The 21,266-nt window shown below is 38.0% G+C and overlaps 1 protein-coding gene across 6 annotated transcripts in view; it reads left to right on the top strand.

Moving 5' to 3' along the window:
• Wake (wide awake) overlaps positions 1-21,266 on the top strand; it is a 71,135-nt gene that overhangs the window by 39,194 nt on the left and 10,675 nt on the right. For 2 of the 6 annotated variants that reach the window (XM_070674170.1, XM_070674169.1), the window contains 3 exons: positions 18,062-18,199; positions 18,328-18,406; positions 20,683-20,786. In XM_070674170.1, the coding sequence (XP_070530271.1) occupies positions 18,062-18,199; positions 18,328-18,406; positions 20,683-20,786 (321 nt within the window). Of the gene's footprint in view, positions 1-12,477; positions 13,374-13,967; positions 17,286-18,061; positions 18,200-18,327; positions 18,407-20,682; positions 20,787-21,266 lie in introns of those variants that run through there. The other 4 variants (XM_070674167.1, XR_011547651.1, XM_070674166.1 and 1 more) reach the window with 4 other exon arrangements.

The following is a 21,266-nucleotide window of genomic DNA, read 5'->3' as shown; positions in this document are numbered from 1 at the left end:
TTATTACCTAAAAATTAATTTTAATTTCTGCATTAAATATTGTAATCACTGTAGCGTTTCATCAGTTTTCTTACAGTTGTAAATAAATTTAAAGAATTAATTTTCTTGTTAGACGTGGAAAAAAAAAGGGAAGAAGAAAGTATATTAAAGTAAGTACGTATCGTGTGCATAACAGAAGGCAAGGGGGAAAAGCAGAAAAAAATCTTTACGACAGCAACCTCTTGATGAAAACAGCAATTACCGTCAAGTTATGAGACTTAATATTATGCATCGATTGCACAAACCACATCCATAAGATCGGATTATGTAAATGTGTTCAACACAACCGTCGGTGAATCGTGATCGGAAGTGACAGGCGGAAATGAGATTCTCCTAGATTTTCCTTGAAATTAGTTTTTCTTTCGTCTGACCTAAATGAAACTATACCATAATTACATATGCGTTTGTGCGCACGCATACCCCCGAAACCTATTCCACAATTTAAATTTTCCTAAACGCAAGTCTTTTTTTGCTTTTCCTATTTATTTTAAATAAATCTTTAGTTACATTTCTTCGCGGGAATATCGAAAAGAACGTAGAAATTGGATTTCTTGAATAATCTTTCTCGCTACAAAAATTTATACCTATATAACATCCCTCCCGAATTTTATGATTATAAATGGACCCTTTCTCACCCATCTGTCTTTTTCTTACCCATAAATTTACCTCGCGTAGTCTTATTTTAAGTGAGTCGGACTGGATTATTCAGAATCTGAGAATGATCTGTATGCATGGCGGGCTTTCTTTATTCCGCACTGTCAGCAATGCGAGACACAGAAGAATAATAAAGAATCTACAATCGTTTCCTCCAACCGCGCCAACGTCACGGTTATTTTATAGTTCTTATCGTCAACTAAATTTCCGAAACGGTCTGATCTACGTCACGCGGGGAGCTCGTTTCTTAATTATCTACTCGCTTTCGCTCTGCACGTACGAGAGATTGTAATCCAAGCGGAATCTTACGAGAAGACGAGTTTTGGAAATTCCTGATTGTTCCACCCATTGTGATTGTCCTACTTCCGCTCTTTTCAAATTTTGCATCGAATTACGGACACTTGGAAAGTTTCCGTTACGAGTTCGTTCGCTGTTCACCCTTCTGTCCGGCGTCCTGTGTGAGAAAAACACTCCGGAAAAGGGCGGCACCTGCGACGCAAGTACGAATACAACGGGTGTTTGACAATTTCACGTATCTTTTAATAATAGAAAAGAGTAGGAAAAACGACAAATGCTCATGGCGATCGTTTTTTGGTTCTAACTGACGTTCAAAGTGATTGCAAAATTACAATTACATTTGTAAAAAGAAACATACGCGCGTTAATGAGAACTTTGTTACACACGGTACGTAAGCGTGGAATGTAAATGGGATTTTGTGGTACTGTCATGTTTTTACGTAACCCGAGGAAACTTGTGAGAAAATGCGATAACAAAAGTGGTGCGACGTCAAATAATAATATTATAATCTTTTGCATACAGCGTAATTATTTTTATACCGCTGATGTTCACATTCAGCGAAAGTTTCTAACAAAACTTCAACGTGAATAAATCATTTGCACTAAGAAGATATTTCAGAATTAAATATATGTTAATTATATAAAACTCACAGTGCGATAATATACATGGAATATGGTGAGAGTGCTTTAATGCTGAGAGTAATAATAAATTAGAGATTAATGGAGCTTATATCTTTTAATTTTTTTTTTTTTTTTTTTTTTTTTTAGAAACACCACGTGTAACGTAAAATTAAATTTTAATCAGATGTTTTTACCGTTCTCTTAATGGAAAATTAATACTGCAATGTAATTTCTATAAAATTGGAAGATTTTATGAAAAGGAAACATTAAACTCAAACAATACAAAGAGCTATGCAAACGTTGATATTAATCCTTTTTATTTGACTTAAAATATCAAATAATTATTTAAATTCCACATTTTAAAAAATTACAAAATTATCAAAAATTATATGACTTGACTACGACTGTATGAAAAAAATTATGATTATCGTACATGAATTTGGTTGTTCGAAAACGATATTACGATACGAACCGTAAACGTTTTGCACGTGCAAAGCAAAAACCTGTTGGGTTCGTAATACGTTCCTGAGTCTAACGAAATTCGAACTCACCTGCCCTAATGTCATGCACGGATGCTCAACAGCACCCCACATCTGTTACGAGACTTCCTTTCAGTCTAGGTCCGTCTTTTACGGCGCGAGGACCTTTTGCGCGAGAAGTGGCGTATTCTCGCGGGAAACGCGCCTTACGATCGAGTTTCACACATTTTACTCGCGAGCTTTAAAACGTCACTGGAAAGCTGCAAAACGTTATTTAATGGATTTTTCAACAGGGGGAGAAAAATCGTCGCGGAGAATTGTAACGCGACGTTAATTTGACGGGTCCGACGTGGGAAATATCACCTCGCGTGGTTAATCGACGTCGATACATTTTCCTTTGACGAGATTCCCTTGCTGATGGAAAAGCTCTACCTCATTTTTGCGGCTTTCCATGACGCTTTCCAGTGTCCCCGGTGCAACGCGAAATTGCATCGCCGTGCGCTGCAAATCGATAACGAAATTACATTCCGGTTCGTTAAAGGCGAAGTCACTTTCAATCGAACGTGATAAAGTCACGATCGGACAACGCATCAGTTGGATTCAGTTTAGAAATGTATGTACGTAAGATACGGAACATTGTAATGACTTTTGAGATCGTAATTCAAAGTGTGGTCTATATTATCTGTGCAACGTGATTGTCTTGATTGCATTGAGTTTGTGCGACGTAACGAGTAATTTGATCGGTATTGTTGCATGATAAAGTTTCAGCGGTGGGTGTGTGTTTAAATCGTTTTATCGCTGTAATTTTCAGTAATTATTAACGTTAATTCAACGCCAACGATAGTGAAAAGCGAATTAACAATAAAATAAAAACCCGCGGGTTTGAGGATAGTGAATTTATTATCAGGAGAAAAGTTAAATAATCTAGTTGACCGATGCACGCAATGGTCTATGTTCTGCTCCAGTTTTAAACTGTTACTGCTAAATGGGCGTTTCTCTCTCTCTCTCTCTCTCTCTCTCTCTCTCTCTCTCTCTCTCTCTCTCTCTCTCTCTCTCTCTCTCTCTCTCTCTCTCTCTCTCTCTCTCTCATCAGAGACGAAAAAACGAGCGGCCTAACCCACGAATTGGATTTTGAGTGAGATTTTACAAGGTAAACGAAATAAAAAAAACCTGACTGGTGCAATTTTCTAGCTAACATTTATTTTATTTGATCGAGAAATATTCTGATTTTTATTTTATCAAACGTGTCTTCAGTAGTATCATATAACACCACATACGGACGCAAACATACAAGAGCTATTGATCCACCTATTTAAAAAAAATCCCGCAGAGTGGATAAATTGACGAGTGGGAAATCGATATTAAATAAAAGAAATGTTTTCACGGATAGATGTTCCAAAAACTGCGATAACGTTTCCGCAATTGAATTTTAAACGCGTTGGAAGAAATATATGAAGAGAAATAAAATAAAAAGTAATCGGTTCCTCGTTTTGCTAGCACGCGGTGCTTATTCAGTTCCGGCGCAATTAGTTGCACTAAATCTAATTATCAGTTTGTCTCAATCAAGTATGGAGCAACATCGATCCTCCAATCGATCGAAAATACCTATTTAGCAAATTTTCCATTGAGTTTTGCGTTCAATCTCGAAAAATTTCTAAAGCGCGTCCCATTGAAAAGCATTCGTAGACGAACCCAGCGCGTTCATTTATAACATATTAATGGGAATTAATTAACAACTGCATTTCGCGACGAAAGGTATGTTGATATTTTCTTTGAAATATCGCTACGTTAATAAAATATCTTTTAAAATATAATAACGAGCCACGCACATAAATTAAATTAACGTGAAACATTTGCCATACATCTTTTTTCGCGTTGTACGAATGACGCACTTCAATACCGGAAACCCACGTTGAACATCAAGCAGGTACGCTTTTGTTTGCAATCATTACATCACATTTTTAAACCCGGGCGATAAGCCCATCTCGGCTTCACGTTTGAAAATTACCATCGGATTTAGAGCGAAATAGACGTTCGTGAAATGTCAGCGGTCGCAGAAATTTATCGCGTGGCATCGCGTAACGCGGTGATAAATTGCAGGGTGCAACTGATAACTCAAACCGTTATTAAATTATAGTTTGCGATTATCTATGATATGTTCAACTACGTACTCTTTGCAAGTAAATTTTAAAAAGGCCCTCACTAATTTTATTAGTCTGCGTTTTTTTAAATACAAGAACAATGAAAACGTGCAAAGATTGATTTAACGCGTAGGTGAAACCTTTCGCTCTTTAATTTTGAAAATAATATGATCGACCAAGGATGATTCCGATAAAATTTCTGACATTTGGGATAATCGCGTTCGGCGGTTACGCTCTCCGCTCTCTCCCTCCGTTTATTTTTTCAAATTTGCAACGCGTCAATCGTTGTAGTTGACAGATCAAGCTGAATTCAGTATAGAATCTAATGTCTATGCCCTGACACGTGCGCGCGACACATATCAGACCTTTTACACAGGACAACAGTACAACAGTACAACAGTCGATATACACGCGATGCAGCTTCGCGCGAACACACGAAACTGCGGCAATCTCTTCCGTGGCAAATACGTCGTATGACCGGTTAGAACAATAGCAAACTTGATGACTATACATATATGAGCAAGATATTGTCATATAAATTGCATATAAAGAGAGATTTCCTTTGACAACATTTCGTCATAAATGCTGCAGTATTATGGCAATATTATAACAGCGTTTATTACTATTAAAATTGAATTGAAGTTTTAGATGAAAGTTTTACTATCGTATATACATAATTTAAATCTAATAATTTTCTTTCTCTCTCTTTATTAATTTTTTTATTTATCTATTTTTTTTTTTTTTTTAAGTTGAGTATGTAAAGACTAATATTTCGATAAGTTACAGTATAATTCAGGGTATATATAAACTTGAGTAAAACGCGATGTGCACATAACGATGAAACATTTTATATACTTTTCTATATAGCACCATTAACGTTTGTGAATAGCAATAACTAAATACATGCAATGTGCGCATAAAGTAAAATTTTGAAATTTAAAAGATCGATACAATTTGCACCCGATAATAATAAAATTGTCATGCCCGTTTGCTAACAATTGCGCATAATGAATATTCGCGGGCCATTTCGCGAGCAGATTTATCATTTTCGAGTAATCTCGACACATTTGATGCTGTTTATTAATTCGACATTAAATCGCAATATTAAAGCGGTATCCGGCACGATATTGAAATGACGAAATTTGTAAATTATTCTCGCATCGATAATTAGTATTAAGCTGTAAAAATGCATTAGAGTAATTTAGCAACTCTATGAAAGATGACCTAGCACGTAATTCATCGAAAAGTATACGAAGATTGTGTCTGTCATTGTGTAAGTGATTCGGTAAAATCTCTGTTTGAAGATGAGATTCACGGTACGATCGTTTTCTATGGAATTCCAAATGAAGTACCGGCGTATTTTGCAATGAAAAACCATTGGTGCAGTCAGCGGCAACGACTGTATAATACGGACATAACGATGGTAGCATAAGAAGCCCTGGCGACGAACTTGAGAGAACGAGGGAGAAAATGCATTATCCTCTCATCTCTTCTCTCGAGAAATCTTTCTTCGTCGCTCTTTACCTCTTCTCGGTTTTCTATATATCCCTTGGGAGCATCGTCCACTTTGGTTACACAAAATGAGTTCTGCTCCAAAGAAGATTCTTTTTTTTCTATTTATTTTTTTCTCGTTAAAGGAATTGTTCCTATTTATCGTACAAATTTTTTTAGCTAATATTTAGTTGAAAAAATAACATTGGGACGAACAAACTACTGTCTAAATCAGAAATACTTTTATTGTTTTAATCGTACGAAATTGATAGTAATTTATCGATGCGAAAATAATTTTATCAAAATTTTATTAAAATAAAATAAAGGTCATACTTATACTAGATCCAATTTTAATCAATTTTGAATTGGAAATATATGAGATAAAATTATAAAAACATGTTAAATAAGAAGAAATGACGCTCACGAATTTATTCCGAAAGTTAATTCCTCTAAAATAAATATCAATTTATCATAAACTTTGTATTAAAAAGAAATTAAACTTGTATTAAATTTTGCTTTAAGAAAACCCACTTTTTCATAATTAATGCAGCATGTTATTATTATACATTATAACATGCAACTAGAATTGTGAGAAAATGTGTACGCAAACATGTACAATACTATAGCTTTCGTTCACAAATATTGAAAATACTTTTTCAATATCGTCTTGAAATATTTGAAATAAATTTTCCACGTCGGATGATCTAAAACTAAATGTCATTGAGCGAAGCTAAAAGTTTTATTAAGCGTATTTCCTCGCAAGAACTTTGAGGAACATAATTTTTTAGAAAATTGGAAAATATCAGAACTGATTAAAGTTAGAAAATGGATACGTCAAATACACACGTAATTAATACGAATAATCGAGAATGAAATAGCCTTTTCATAACAGCCTGTGTGTATCTTATATTTTTACGGTTTAAAAATTATTTTAAAGTGACGGAATTATATACATATGTAGGTATATGGAACGACCGTATATAACAAAGCGCAGATAAAATATCGAAATTCTTGGAAGCTAGAACGCAAAAACACGAGTAATTTAAATACACAAACGGACTCCCACGTTTCACTAAAAATTATTAGGTATCCGCTGGCTGACACGTGGCATTAAAAAGTAACGTTTTTTTTTTTTTTTTTTTTTTTTTTATTCGCGGAACGATTGAAGTTGGAATTTTATTGCTCGATCAACATAATTAAATTTCTTTTCTCATAATTTGCATTTGCGTGCGCATTTTTACTTGATATTATTATGCATGTAATGGTATAGCTGATTACGGATATAGCCGCGATATTACACGCTGTTGGCAGTGAAGATCGTAGTAAGAATTTTTTTTCTTATAAGAGTTGGTACTTGCTGGCGCGTGTGCGGCAGTTGCGCGTAATATTCTCGCTGAGAATGCAGTTTATGATTATGAACCTCGTTGCATTGCAGTTACGATGTTAATTGCACCCCCACTGCCACTGTGCGCTGATTATCTTCCGCTTTAGACGATAGCGGGATGGAACATTGTTTTTCTTGTTAAAAATTTAGTAACTAGGTCGAAAACTGTCGTAAATGGGTACAGCTGTCGCTGTTTTCGAAGAGTTTGCTCTGCAAACCGAATTATCAAACTTACAACGCACGTCAGACTCGTCCTTTAACAAACGGATGTAGAAACGTAACTTTTCTCCGCGAAATACTCTATGATTGTTTTGCCGAATAGAAATCGACGTTAGAGATTCAGGGTGTACATACATAGATACGTAGAAATATTTTCTTGAAACGTGGTTAAAAATGTATCTCGCTGATATATAGAACGTTTTACTTTTTCTCATTTGTTGAATCTATCGATGTGCCTCGGAAATAAATAACCCCATCATTCTTTATACGCGCAAGAATAACGACCTGCTTCCCAGAGCCGTGGGGAACGATTGCTAAAATTTACATATCCGGCCTGAAAACTCCCCGGAGAATCTGAAACTCGCGGATATGGAGTATCTTGGGTTTCAAATTCCGTTAAAGTGCCAAAGAATGCCAATGTCTCTCAGTAAAATTAATTAATTCTTTAATTATTCAGTCTCGGATCATTCATAAATCTTCCAATGCGTCAAGTTCATTTACTTTATTTAAATGCTATTCGATACTCTAAAAAAATTCAATGTTCAGTGGGTTTTGCGGTACTTTTCGCGAAATATAAAATTGATTAAATAAAGCGGAGTTTCGTTGGAAATTCTTTTTTCAATATAACGCATAAATATTCAAGTGAATAAATGTTTGAAATGAATGAAACAAAATCTATTAATTGTTCGTTTAGATCTATCTGTTCGCTGTAATATCTCTCTCGTGACGGTAGTTTTCAATTACGACAAGTAATTAACATGCTCCATCAATTCTCTAAATCATCGCCAATGCAAATTCAGGAAATTGGTGCAGCCATCAGTTTAAACGGATTTCGTTGCAACGCTAAATGAGTTACTTTATCTTGCTACAGGCAGACACGGCGTATTACGCATCTAATATCCAACGTCGCCTCGCCTCAGCTTCGTGGTTGAACCCGCGCGATTCCATAGGACGGATCGTCTTTACGCGAATTACCGGTGGATAAAATCAGCCTCTCGATTCGCGTATTTCCCATCGTTTTCTCACCCCGACGGATGCGCATATGCATGATTTTTTTTTTTTTTTTTTTTTTTTTTATGTACCTTCAGCAAAACGTAGGCGCGCGCGTCCTCGCGCACATAACAATTTCCTGACAGTACCATATATATCTCAATGTCAGTTGGAAATGGATTCCGCGGAGAGTGCATCCGTTCCGCATCACCGCATGTGCTGCGTTTACCGCGGTCTACTGCGCCGTCATATTTTCCGTCTAATATCGCACAGACGTGCAACGTGTACCTATATAGTTACGTCTCATTGACGACAGACAATACGTTCCACCCCGATCGATTATACGCTGTGATGAACGATTCTCGAGACGCCATAGAAACGCGAGTGCACGGAAAGCGTTTCTCCAAACTGACAACGGCGATTCTAAATCGTCAAATCATTGATGATAATCGTGTTGGAAAATTGAAATTTATGCGTAAATTTAATAATTTCCTTAATGGAATTTTAAGAAAACTCTTTGCTCACAGCGATACAGGAAATAGAAAATCCTACGTACTATCAACGACGCAGATTGAAAACGCCAATCTTGACTTAAATCTATATCTACTTTTATTCGGCCTATAGGTACTCACGAGAGGGTTCAGATTTTTCGTTCATTCTACAAAGATCAATTTCTCCATTTCTTCCATTTCATATCTTTTTCATTTTTATACACGTTACACACATACATAAAGTATTAATCTTTTTATCGATTTATTAATCTGATCAAGTAATCTTTGAAAATAATATATTAATGGATAATTACGGAAAATTATTTTACAATGTAAAACAGAAAATCAATATTCAATAAATTATATTCTCTTTCCGAATATATCACGCATGGCACGCAATAATCGATCGTATGCAGGTGCATACATAATTGTGCACGAAGCGACAAAACGTCAAATATTTGCACGCACGATGTATACGTATGTGTGTACATGGATGTGTAAGTGGATACATTTTAATAAAACGCAAATTTGAAATTTATTTTAGACATTTATGATAATAAATTTCCCATGTTACTGTTTATCAATGAAAATCTGATCAATTTATTTTAATCTAATTACATTATAGATTTTTGAAAAAGATAAGATTATTATATCTTGTTGAAGAAAATAAATAGAATCATAAAGAATGAGCCGATCTTATAAAATTCGCATGAAACTGGATAAACGATAAATTATAACTTCCTCGTTCGCGGTTACCGTCTTTGCACGCGACGTGGTGACAGCTGCATAATTAACAAACGAGGACAAAATCCTCGCGGCTAAAGTAGGTACTCGCTCTTGTACAAGCTTATTTAAACGTAACGCGTCAACGTAAAAAAAAAAAAAGAAAATTGCAAAAAAAAACCAAATTAAAAAATGTTTTACAACAAACCATCTCTCCTCCTTTGCTGCACCGGACATTTTAAAAAATATTTCAGAGAATATATATTTTTTACTAATAATGAAGTTTCTCTTTTGAAAGAGCTATAGTCTAGGGCCTGTGACCTTATTTCGCGTAAACTTTCAATTGGCCGTTCAAAAGACTTCTCGTATATGCAAGACGAACGGAGTTGCCGGAAAACGGGACGGTAACGGCGTATTTAACTGACGCGGGCTATGTCCGTAATAGCGCAGTCGACCACGCCGTTACATTTTACGGATCGATGAATTTTTCATTAATACCCTCGCTTGTGGATTTTATTCCGGAATTTTATTCCCGACAAAGTGAGGCTCTTTATCGACGGGTAAAGGTGCGCGTAGGCGCTGAGAAAACGAAACCGAAACTGTGCGACGAGATTCCACGTGACGTCATAAGAAAATGTCACGATATCCGATGCAGCTTTAATGACTGGCGGGAGATTTCTCGCGATTTACCATATTTCCAACCATCTACTTATCTGCATCCGTGTATTACCGCGTCATTGTAAAACGGACGTTATTAGTCATAAAGGATTTGCATCGCGGATCGATGAGCATATTGCGAAACGTCTTGAGATGGACAGGCATCCGTTTATTCTTTATGAAACGTGATAATATCCGATTACTGCGAATGCATCTTCTATCTAATGTAAGCGGTAGACGAAATAAAAGTGTTCCATAGCTTCGCTCGTTACAACTCGTTCCATGCGAACAAAACTCGGACTATTGTTCTCGTATCCTCCCAGAATAGAAATTAAATTCTCGTAGAACAATCGCTATAAACTTCCCGAGAGAGTTTTGCGCCACGGTTTCTAATCAACTTTTTTCCGTTTCTTACCTCTATTTTTTTCATTCTATCTTATCATAGACAAACTATAAGAGCACGTCATAACTTTGCACGTCAAATTAACAATTTTAAAACCCAAATATTGAATTTCGCTAAAGTTCATGAAACGAAAACCTATAAATGCCATTTAAATTTACGGTCAGACTTGGGGCGAAGTTAATACAAATTTCGGTGTAATAACCGCTGCTTGGTCAATGTGTGGAGGAAATGTGAGCCAGTTTAAAGGTTTCAAATTTTTTTTCGGCAAATTAAAACGAGAAGAAAAATTCAAAGAAACGTTCGGTATCTCGTAGTCTAAACTGCCTCTCGAATAGCTATGCATCGTAACGAGATCTTGGGAAGGTCGGATTTCCGGTGACTTTTATGCTACGCGATAAACAGCGCGCAACCTTTCGCAAACGTAATCGCAGCGATTTCCGTCAGTCAAATCACCTTTCTCGCGTTATATCCTCGATGAAGGACCAACGGAGACGTTGGACCGATCTGGCATGAAAATGCAAATGGAACGAGTCTCTTATACGGCTAATAAATGCGACGCGTCATTGGGCACAATGGTAAAAATAGGGAATAAAAAAAGGTCTTTCGCGGAATGAAAGTTAATGGATGGGGGTTGCGCGTGCTTAATATCATTTTTATGTGCAATAAAAGAGCGACATATTTTTGACATTGCACCGAAATTACCGGAGAAATTCTGCGAGCACGTTGGATAATTTTCGTTTAATCTCAGATTACACCGAGAAATTCTCGATTGACGGCGGGCGCTAGAGGCGTTGTCTAACCGGCTGTTTAATTACGTAGACAGGTTCAAACGGACGGGGAAAAAGATGCGCGGAGGTGCGTACGTGCGGGTGCACGTACGTGAACCGATGTTTATACGTGATTAGCATTCAGCGTGCTCGATTTGCCGTAGCAATCGAGAAATTTTCGACGCGAATGTATTATCGCACGCCGAATAACGGTAGATCGTTGTTTAATGATAAACCCGGGCCACCGTATTATTTAACGATAATTTCTGTTATTATCGATAATTAGTATAATTGTCAATGCAGATGGATATGTGAGAGATGTATCCCATTCGATGTATCGATAACATGGTTGTGATAACACGATCGTGCGAGAATAAATATGTTAAAAATTGTTTATCATCTATGTTGTTCGTATATGCGTTTAAGAAATCTAAAAAAAGGCTTATCAAACTGCACCCCGGGCAATACGTATCGCATTAATAAAGAGTGTCAAAGAAATTTAACGAGGCAGAACACAGGGCGTATCGGACATAATTTCATCGCTCTAATTAAGCATTGACGTCAACTTGGGCAAGCATTGAGGTAATAGGAATAAAATTAGAATGGAAAAGTTACCTCACCTCGTACGCTTTGCCAAAATCCACGTTCTCACGTGTCGCGTAATCTATTTTCATTTTCTTCTATGTCAAATAAGACGGTTGAAATTAAGCGAGGCAAAACTCGAAAATTCCCAATTTGCATTTTAATAAAATTCTACTGATTATGCAATCAAATAGTTGAACGTTATTAAAATTGAGATAAAATTATTAAATTTAATTAATTAACGTTAACAGTTTTATTCCAGTCTAATGGCTGTCTGATGATCGTTTAAAAAATATTTAGTTTTATAACTAAATTAAAGCACAGCGTAATAATTGAATTAAACGAGCGACTGTATTAAGAATATTTAACGGCGTGCTCTTTGACTGTATTAAGAATCGATCAATTTTGTTCGCGTCTGGCGTATAGACTATTCGTTTGTCTGCCGTAATCAGACGAGGCAGACAGACAAGTTGACTGGCTCGTCAGTGGGGGCAGTCGTCGGTGCCGAAAGACTGGGCATGGGCAATCTCTCTCTCTCTCTCTCTCTCCGAAGCTACGCAATGCTGGCTATTCTTTGCTGGAGGGGGACACCTAGACCGGCAGCTGTTTGCTCGCCACGGATCGGGGGGTCACGCTGGCATGTGTACCCCTTCAGTAATGCCGCATCGCTGGTGTTCGCAGCTCGTGCGAGCAACGCGGCGCGAAATCCTGACGGTTTTTGCGTCTCAAGGTCTACTAATTGTGCGAAAAGGAACAATAACTATCGCGGGAATACGTCGAGGAAAAGTGCCACGGGATGACCTCGTTCCGCAGTGAAAATCAGCCCCCCCCGGAGCCGCTTTTTGCCGGCAGATTCCGTCCGGAATACCGCAACAGCGGTTGTAAAAAGTGCGCGCGCACATGACGCGTTTCGAAGCGGTGGACCCGTCCGTCGGTAAATCGCTAAAAATCAATTCCAGCTCTGTGTGCAACTTTTCGTCACGTGTCGAACGTTTAATGCTTTTTTCATCTCGTGTAATTGAGAAAAAAAAATTGGTCACTTGCTTCGGAGTGCCTGTCGCAGAGAAGAAATGTACCTAATATCGCTCAGCATCACGGATCAATAGCGAAGGAATCACGGATCAGCAGTGGCGAATGCACAGGGATTAATAATCTTCGCAATCAGTTATAATTTATAGCAAGAGTCTGAAGAGACATATCGCGCATCCAGTATTATACAGGTATACCTATACGTGCATTAGAATATCCAAATTATGGGTATTTACCCGAAGGCAACGTGTTATCACGAAGATTGGACGAAAACCGCGTGGACCCTAACGGACCGAATGGCATCCGAGAGACGACCCTACCCTCGGCCGCAAGTGCGGAGACGTGGTTCCGGATGTCACGCTTAGAAACGGGTCCAGCCCGCATGGAATTTACTCTGTGATATCCAGGTAGCCCGCGTGCCGACGCGTATGCGTGGCAACTTTTCTTCTCGGAAAACACGACGAGGGTGCCCCGGCGCAACGGGGGGGGGGAACCTCCGAACGGCTCGCCGACGACGGTATTCGAGCGTCGAGCGGCAAGACAGGGAACGGAACGTACGTCCTTGCGAGGCTGGCCTCGTAGCCGTATGCGAACATTGCGTAATGCAAAACGACACGTTTACCGATACCGATACGCGAGAGTCTCAGGGGGATTCCACGATGGCGAGACTATTACTTAAGATTTCACCCGCGATAGCGACGTTAGATTGCAACATTACGCTCGTATGACTTCTCTCCGTATAACATTTACGCCAACTTCTCTCACGTTTCCCAACAAATAAAAATGTTTTCGCCAAGTACCGTTCTTTCTAAAAGCTTTCCGTAGCTTTCTGTATACTATAAGACAAACCTTAATCGCCGTGGACTTGAACGGGCAGCAGGAAAAAATGGCACGCCAACGTTTACAGCCTAGCTTTTTGAATACGAAATGTACAAAAAAAATTTGCACGTTATCGAAATTGTATTTTCTCCTTTTCTATTTTTTATTTGTGCCGTTTTTTTTTTTTTTTATAGGGTAGGAAGCGGAGACAAATATAAATTAATAAATCCAGAGATATTCCGAATAAAACAAAAGTTTTACGTAGATAAATGTCGCGCAAATGTAGAGTAGAAAATTATTTGAGATTAAAAATTCTGTAGCGTAAAAGTGGTAATAATATATCTTTGAGCATTAGGACGCGGCGTCAAAGAACCGTGACTTCTCGTAACAGGAAGTAGATTGTCGCCTATCACCAGGACAGAGGCCGATAACGAGGACAACGCTCCGAAGGGGTAAACAACCGTCCGTAACGAAGTAGAAAAATGAGTTGAGACTTAGTCGCGAATCGTGCCGTTGTTAAAAAGGAGTCCGGATCGCTTCCATAAAGAGGTCGATTCATCGTGATAACAATTGTGTGACTTACGCGGAAGTACGGAAGAAGACGAATGAGAAAGGAAGGAAAATAGAAAAAGAGACCCTGTCGAAATGATTAATGCGATGTCTGGTGAAAGAAGAAACGTCTGAGCGTACTTTTTTTTTCGTTTTTTTTTTTTCTACCTTATATTTTTCTTTTTCTTTCCCCCCAATTGAGCGCTTATACCTTCTTCTCCGATTCAAAATGTGTTATCGGAGAATCAAAGATTCACTTGGCTACAGACTATAATTACTTTGCAAACGTCTAGCTGATCAGTAATTCCCTCGTTAATTTCTAATGAGATCCAATCTGGACTGGCAGAGCGGCCAATTTTTGCCCCTTCCAATCGATTCGAGTACGCTTGAACGTTCACGCTTTCGTGAGAAACAGACTGGCACGACCTACGGAAGGATATTTTAGTCGATCACCGTTCTGTGAATAACACGCTGATGAATTTTCAGTCGGAGAAAGCCACGGTTCGATACGATGAGGAGCGACGTAGAAAAATCCAGCGTAAACCGCTTGAGAAAATTGCGTTCGTTCGTTCGATGTGCGCGATGCGTCTCGACGTGAATTGATTCTTTATTTGAATTCCCGATATGAGTCCCAATTTTTTTTTTTTTTTCCCCCGATATAGAATATTGATGATATCAAACATCGATATCTTCTTCTTCAAATATATTTATTCAAGAGATCGAAACTCGCACGTAATTTCTCTTGCATTCGTGCTTGAGAACAAACGCTTTATTGTACGTTCGACATATGCTAGTCACCCCAGCAGCGATCTTGTCATTGATCTTGGAGCACCTACACATCGCTATCGTCGAGATCTTAACGACTAACGGACGACAGCAATAAATTTGATTGGCCCGGTAAATTGTTCGTGGAGGAAGAGGCCTTGTTCCGTCCACTTCTTCGTAATGACCAATTGTCGCGCGGCGGAATCGAGCGAGTACGTGGCCCGAAGTAAACAATAAAATCGTTTCAGAGACGGCAGTCACGTAGCGATCTACGTCGTCGTATCACTCGTGCTAATCCCCTTTCATTGCTATCCGCTCTTCCGTTTCTCCCTAGCATCTCATGTAAATATTTATCGGTTTCGTTGCAAACGAGGAGGCAAGCTCGTGAGATATTCTTTTTCGCGATCGAAGCGAGAACTCGTAAATTAATTCGCGGACTAATCTAATCGAGACAACGAAAATGTTACGAGTTTTGAAACAATTTCAGAAATTCACACGTCTACATATATTTTAACGGATATAATCCTTTTCCCTCGTTGTGTAATCCGAGAGAAAAGTGTGCCCTTCGTTGGAAATAATAAAATCGAGCAAATGACGGTATCGATAACTTTTTTGCAGCTTTATCCAGCCAAAGAATTACTTTACGGATTTACGGAGGCTCGCAAAAACGCCGAGGCCTCCGGCTTACCAAAGAGAAGCGGTAACGTGCCCTATTGCCAACAACAATAATAATACCCTATTATCGATAATTTACAAAACGGACGATATGCGAAAAACGATCTCGTCGCATTGAGTTATACAGGCGTATCGAAGCTCTCAAAGGGATCGAATATCCCGATAGGACATTGGGATAAATCAAGTGAAACCGCTAAGCGATTCCCAAATGAAATTTCGCAAATCCGCCTCATCTAGCCCGAAGATGGAACTACTCTCGAGGCGTTCCTCGGGTCGCACGGGTAACACGATGTCGACCTTGAAGCGTTCGAGGTCCTTCCGAGCATCCGTAAAGCTAATGTCAAAGATACGCAATCACGCGAATTTGCGACTAACCGCTGGCTTGGACTTCTCGTCCGTCTCGAAAGATCGCGTCGTTCAGAAAGGAAACCTGTCTGTTCTTGAAGAATCTCAAAACAACGACGAGTCCTCGAAAAGTCCACGGAAAAATCTCGAGAATGCCGAGTCTCGGGGTAAAACGGATGGCGAGACATCCTCGAGTCCTCGAAAGATCTCGATATTAAATCGCGACGTTGACCCGCGAGAAATCACAAAGGATCTGAAGAATAAGCTATCTCTGACTGACAGACTAATGGGCAAGGGTCGCAAGGACGTGGAAAAACCCTCGACAAAGAACGAAGGGATAAAATCACCGAAAGTTATACACATTTTTCGAAGAAGACACAGCGCAGAAAGCTCGCAAGAAGACATTCGAGAGAAGAGCTCTGGGAACAAACCTACGCCCTGCGATACAGATACAAGCAAACGTGTGTTTTATGAGAACCCTACGTTCGTGCTGGATAGCTCCTTGGATTCCTCCGTCTCGAGCTTCCTCTTTGAAGTCGAGGAGGAGAAGGAGGAGGAGGAGGAGGAGGAGGAGGAGGAGGAGGAACAACGGCAGAAACAAGACGGCGAAAATGAGCACGCTACCTCATCCGAGCGCGATGTCCTGACGGTCGTCGTGGATTCCCACAAGGCCGCGACCAACCGGCCCTTCTATCGTAAAACCAACTACGAGCGAGACAAGGACGAGGATGAAGAATATCACGAGAACGGAGAGTCACGAAACACATTTCGTCCTAGATGCGAGACCGATCCTCTGAGTCGTCTTTGCCAAACGCGGGGTGATCGTTTTAACGCGAGAAACGAAAATCGAAGGACGACCGAGTCTTTCGGCGAATATGATCGTTCGAGGATTAAATTTTATTGCAAGATACACGAGACGGAAAAAAAAAACGCGACGCTTTGTCTGCAAAATCAGAATCAGAAAATCTACGACGGCGTCAAGACATGCTCTTCGAAATCCTGTAAAATCAGAACGGTCGATAACATCGCCAGTTTTTGGACAAGCAAACGTGGCAATAGTTTCCGAAATAAAATGACGAATAACAGAAAAAGAGATGCGAAAGAAACGAAGGATTACGAGCGGTTCGGTCAGGAGCGAGTTTTCGTCCCGACATCATCGGGATCAAGTACGCTGGATCGATAAGTTTTCTAATTAGTTTGTGCGCCAGATGCAATTAAGCACTCCCTAGAAAGTTAGTTCAAGTTTCCGCGGCAAATTATCGATTTACCCCTTTTCTTTATAACAATAAAAAGAAAAAAAAGAGAGAGATTTTAAATCCCGCCCGATAAAATAACATATTTAATTTTAACTGGCATATTTGTACGCTGAACAAATTAATAACCGCTGTAGTGAGATATAAAAAGAAAGTTAGACTTATCACGAAATAAAACGGTGAAGCATTAACTTCTAGACCATTACCGACACGTGGGAAAATTTCTAGTCGTGAAAGTGGCTCAAGTAAAACGCACGAGTCAATTGTAATACGACGAGCTGCTAGATAATTCGCCAAAGAAATAAAAAGCCTATATTTATTCCTCTTTCTTTCTTTCTTTTATTTCTCGAGTCGTTGTTTCCGTTTGTTTAAACTCTTAGGGCTCGTCTTACATTTATTTAAAAAATTGAACGATATTGTATTGAAACACAAACAATTATTATTACGATTAATGGAACGTATTTTTACAATGTTATAAAATGCATTAATTTCCTCAATATAAAAGTCGCAAATTTAATTACACGCATTTATCTTTCTCAATAAGCAATCAATTTCCTTTCAATTCCCTTTAATTTTTCCCTTTTTACATTTAATATTTTTGCTATTTATTATCTGATTTTACGCATTACCTACATTTCGTTCGTTTATTTGTTGCTTATTTATTTTATTTTGTTTCTTCATGAACACAGAGTTCCACTCGTTGCAAGGGATGGAGTTCCTGGAGGGTTTTGGCAAGAAGAAACAACAACCTCACCAACAACTAAATAATCTATCGTCAATACACATAAATCCTCTCTCGGCCCAATCCCTCAACATACACCTGCATGGTATTTTCTTATTATTTATTTTAATTTCTGAAATATTCCTCTCTCTTTGGCTCCACCGAATTTACTCTCGACAAATTTTTACATACAATCAGAAATAACCTTGATGTTGCTATCACTTTTATTTTTAGCTCTATTTGCGGCTGTGGAACATGGTCACTTGGATAAAGCGAGGACTATTTTGGAATCTACCGATGTGGACATAAATAGGTGAGTGGCTATTTATATTATATTTGATATACGTACGCAATTGAGGAGTTATTAAGGTAATTGATATGTCGATAAAAAAAGAAAGCAGCTAATAAAGTAACGAAATGATGAGAAACACTTTGTTGTGTCATTAGATAATTTATGTATGTATAAATGGTTAAATTTATGCGCGAAAAAAGATCGAGTATTTATTTTTCAAATTCGCGAACAACGAATGCCTGATCTCTTAATATTCAACAAATTCAACCGTGATTCTGACGAGAACTTTGTTCGAAATAATACACATTACTTTGATGAACTTTAATCTAACGAGCGAGCAAAAACTTTCAAGGTGCACTGGTACAGAAACAGTCAATCACGCTATTAAGAATTGTTCAACTAAAAATACAATCGACATCCCGATTCGATTCCACGTGTATCTCCAGAGATTTAAGTCATTGTATATCTCGCGTGCAAGCTATCATATGCAAAAAAAAAATATTTAAGCTTTTACGTTCTTTCGTATCTATGATGGATTATGAGATAAATGAAGAGGATTACCATAGAATAATAGAATAAATAAAAAAAAAATTTAACGCTCTAATTGTTCCTCGCAGGGTACTTAATTACTTCGTCAACCGTTACCGTTAACGAAATTACGAGTTATTAGCAGCAATTTTTGCACCAGGCTAATTTTGGTTTCAGCCAGAGCAGCGTATTAAATTACGTTACAATATTCTTCGTGAATGTAAAATGAGTCGCAAATTTCGACGAAGCGAATAGAACCGAGTAGAATAATTGCGGAAAATACTTTTATTTTCAACAATCTTGCAACTATTTGTCGCTTGAGATGTATTACGTACAGTAAAGTTTTTGATTCAGTCCATCAATGGTTACGACTAAACGTTAGCTATCGATTAATAAGATTATTCGTACCGAACACGATGTTGCTTCCAATTTAAACGATCGATTTAACGTAGAGATAAACGGATCTGACTGACTCGATTGAAAGAAGTTGACGAAATCATACCATAGACGTTTGAATTTTTATGAACTCAGAACTACCGATACAAATAAAAATACATTTGATTCATATGATTTTAACGCTCAACAGAGTATACATTTTTATTTCATTTCGTATTGTTGAAAAAGTTGACTCAAAGTATAGTCAAAATTAAATGTCAAATAAAAGGAAAAAAGAAATAAATCTAAATATAAAAATATGATTCCAATAGACGTAAGAACATTGAAATAAAGTTACGCGAAAATAAAATAAATTTAATATCATAAATTGGTAAAATACTATTCTCCTGACGTCAGGGATTGTGTTGTATTTTTACGTGCAACAATTTTTGACAATTTTATCTTATACGATATATTCAATAGTAGTTTATACCAAAGGTAAAACATGTAAAAAATTCTCAATTACTTTTTGTTCCTACATAAACTTAATTTAAAAATATTCTGCATGTGAGAAGGGCCGAATTTCCGCGACTAAAAAACGCGAGAGTGAGCTAAATAAAAATGATTCGTAGGCAGCAAAAAAGTTACAACTGTTTATTTCGCCCGGTAGTTGTAACACAACGCAATTCAAATTCTCGGTGCAAGCGGAAAGTCGATAGATGACGTAAAACTGGGAAATTCATTTAGCCAGCATTTATCCGGGACTATTTTATATCGTTAACGTTTATTTGATGTTCCCTCCCCCGTTTTTTTATGTATCAAAGTAGTTCTGGGCAAAGTCGGCAAAAGTAATTAAATGTTTCAGAGTGAATCTCATTAATTCTACGATTTTCTGCCTGAATAAAACAAAATTTTTCCATTTTAACGAAGAAAACCAAATGGCGAGACAAGTCGCAAAATGAGATGCCCTCAAATTGGAAAATGCGAGAGAGAAGACATCGGTTTATAATTCAGAGAGGAAATCCAGACTATGTGTATTTTATCAGATCTTTATCGACCCTTTACGTGCTACATAAATATTAATGCAAGTTTATCTCTATACTTTTTATTTCAACGGAAATCTCGTCTTAACTTGATACAAAGGTTCAATAAAAACTTGTTGATTTTATTTTTATATAAAGCGCAGGTGAAATAAAGTTAGACAGGGTTTAATGTTGCGTAAAACGACGCGTTAAGTTGCGCTGTGTTTTTAACAAAAAAGAAACAAAGTAAAAAGTTTGGCAGAGAAAAATTGCGAAATATCTCGAACCCTTCTCACTCTGTGTGTCCCTTGTAAAACGAATGTAAAGAGTAAACTTTGCTACTCAGCTATTTGCAATCTCGTCATTTTGCAGCGTTAACAGCGACGGCTTGTCACCGCTGGACGTAGCTGTGCTTAGCAACAACAGGCCGCTAGCAAAAATGCTGGTTGCATTCGGTGCGCAGGAGGGGAACCAATGTAAGTACAATCAAATCCAATTACAAACTTTGCGCGATATTGCAACAACTTGGTTACGCCCGTGACGAGTCTCGTTGATTCGTAGTTCTTTTCGCGAGATTCGCTTTTCCGCTTTTCCGCAAAATAATCCGTCTGTCTCTATCGTCTCTTTTCTTTATATCATTGCGTAAAAAGTTCAAGAAAACACGAGAGATTTCAATTAGGATTCCTAGTAGTCTCTAATAAAAATGCCGTCGGGCTTTATTGCATCGCGATGAATAAATATAAAAGCGAGAACGCGAAAAGCTCAATCATAATAATAAAAAAATAAAAAAAAAAAAAAAAAAACAGGGAGAAGCGAGGACTCCTGAAGCTAGATGCGCGGCGCTGCGCTTTTTCCGCGACGTTTTTAATAATCCTCCTTTGTTCGGTGCATCGAGTCCCGTGTAATTACGATCGAACACGAGCTGCCCGTGGAATTGTGAAGTCGGTATCTAAACA

Source organism: Cardiocondyla obscurior, linkage group LG02, assembly GCF_019399895.1.
Source record: "Cardiocondyla obscurior isolate alpha-2009 linkage group LG02, Cobs3.1, whole genome shotgun sequence".
NCBI classification, from domain to species: domain Eukaryota; kingdom Metazoa; phylum Arthropoda; class Insecta; order Hymenoptera; family Formicidae; genus Cardiocondyla; species Cardiocondyla obscurior.
This window is presented reverse-complemented; position numbering and strand designations above follow the sequence as displayed.